Source organism: Otolemur garnettii, unplaced genomic scaffold (genome assembly GCF_000181295.1).
Source record: "Otolemur garnettii isolate 467f Iridium unplaced genomic scaffold, OtoGar3 scaffold00245, whole genome shotgun sequence".
Taxonomy (NCBI): Eukaryota; Metazoa; Chordata; class Mammalia; order Primates; family Galagidae; genus Otolemur; species Otolemur garnettii.
The window spans coordinates 1,119,204-1,121,160 of record NW_003852640.1 but is presented as its reverse complement, the minus strand read 5'-3'; the positions used below and the strand labels follow the sequence as shown (position 1 = coordinate 1,121,160).

The 1,957-nt window shown below is 57.8% G+C and overlaps 1 protein-coding gene across 1 annotated transcript in view; it reads left to right on the top strand.

The window, feature by feature from the left end:
* The window catches only part of IQANK1 (IQ motif and ankyrin repeat containing 1), a 52,561-nt gene that overhangs the window by 32,020 nt on the left and 18,584 nt on the right, over nt 1-1,957 (top strand). The window contains exons 4-5 of the mRNA XM_023508361.1: nt 1,397-1,530; nt 1,802-1,896. Of these exons, the coding sequence (XP_023364129.1) occupies nt 1,397-1,530; nt 1,802-1,896 (229 nt within the window). The remainder of the gene's footprint in view (nt 1-1,396; nt 1,531-1,801; nt 1,897-1,957) is intronic.

Below are 1,957 nucleotides of genomic sequence, written 5' to 3'. Positions count from 1 at the left end.
TAGAGCTTGCATCAATCTCCTGCTGGGAATGTAAACGATGTGTCTGAAACATTTTATGGCTTCTCTGGGAAGAACAGCTCCTTGTCTGATAAGGGAAAAGCAGCTCCTTATCTGATAAAGGTTAGCATACTCCAGACAGTGGGGATGGGCGGCCATCTGGCGTCATTTGGCTCCCGACAGGATTTTAGGGTCTCTGTCCCTTCTCTGTGTCTCCTTTTCCTAACTGGTATCAGGTGACTCTTCCCAGCCTCTCCCCTGCTGTGCTCTCACCCCTGGCCACTCTGGTTCTGGCTGCTTCTGAGTGCCATCAGGGGTTTGGGGGCCAAGTCATGCTCCCCTGAGTCTCCTTATCCTTTATGGCTCTATTCTTTATCTTACCTATCTTGATTTATCGATTCCACATTTGTACCCAGTTCTTCCAGGGCATGGGTGCTACAGACACGTGGCTGTACCTCTACCTCCTGGCCTGAGAGCCTCAACTGTCTTCCAGACACGCTGTGCCTCTCCCAGCCCTGAGAGTAACCACAGTCAGCATGCCAGGCCCTCCTCTTCCCTGCTTTGCCAAGCCACAGTGGCAGCCCATGTGTTGTGCATTTATTCAGTTTCAGGCCCTGGGCTCACCATCGACAAGCTTCCGTCATTAGATGGTTAGAAAGTCACTGCTATTACTCCATGTAGAGAAAGGGACTCTGAGGCCCAGAGAGGCTGACCAGCTCCTGACTCCACCAGGCTGCTGAGTGGTAGGGCTGGTGTGAGGCCTCTGCCACTGCACAGCTGGCCTTCCTTGCCCTCCTTTGTGCAAGGTGCTTCCAGGCCCTCTTCTTTGGCCAAGTGGGTGCCTGGGCAAGGCCAAGTCTGGTGAGAAAGGGGTTCAGTTGGGGTGTAGGCTCTACTCCCTCCTCTGAATCCGGCAGGGCTGTGTCTTGAGACCCTCTCCAGATTGGGGGAGACCCCACTTAGCCCAGTCCCCAGCCTGTGGGTGATCAGGGGGCCTGAATACAGGAGGAAGTCCTGAGGGTTTAGGAGTTCTCTGCTCAAGGCCACTTCTCGCCTTCCTTCAGAGTGTGCTACAGAGTGCAGCCTTGTCTTCCTAAGCTGCAGGCTAAGTGGGGATTTTCAGGGTTCCTGGAGGTGAGAGGGACACTTTCTGCCTCTCTCTGCACCTTTGGCTGCTGCACCACAGGCCTCCTCCTTTGGTTCCTGTGGATTGATTATTCTGGCTTGGCATGTTTGGGTTCTGAGAAAAGTTTTGGTTCTTTTGTTGGGTAAAGGGAGTCTTTGTGTGCTCCTGGCACTCAGGGCACACCTGGCTTGGTTAGAGGCCCCCTGGCAGCTGCATGAATGGCAGTTTGGAGGGGAGGAGGGTTTTCCACATGAGCCATCTCCCCATCCCCAGGGCCAACCTTCCAGGACCAAGCGGCCACTATCATCCAGTGTGCCTTTCGGCAGCTCCTGGCGAGAAAGGAGCTGGCCCGCCGACAGCAGGAGAGGCAGGAGTACCTGGAGGAGATGGAGAAGCTGCAGAGGGAGGTAAGGAGGCTGGAGCAGTCATGACACCGGAGGGCCAGGGCTGGAGGAAGAGAAATCGTGTATCAGGGTTTGTGGGTGGATGCTCCGGATGTCGGGCCATGACCTCAGAGCAAGAGCCAGTGTTTCAGAGGTGTGGTGATGACCTCAGCTCTGAGGACCCAGTGTCCTCCGGGCTTGGGGGGGACAGTGCCCTCAGGACTGGGGGCGGGGACAGTGCCCTCAGGGCTGGGGGCGGGGACAGTGCCCCGACCTTGCACCGGGCACTTTGCAGGCCTTTCTGACTCTGGTGCGCCGGGAGCAGGAGGCTGCGCGAAGGCAGCGCGAGCAGGAGGAGGCGGCGCGGCGGGAGCGGCAGGAGGAGTTGCAGCGCCGCGGCCGCCTGCTGGACGCCGCCTTCGACGGGGACCTGGGCGAGATCCAGGCGGTC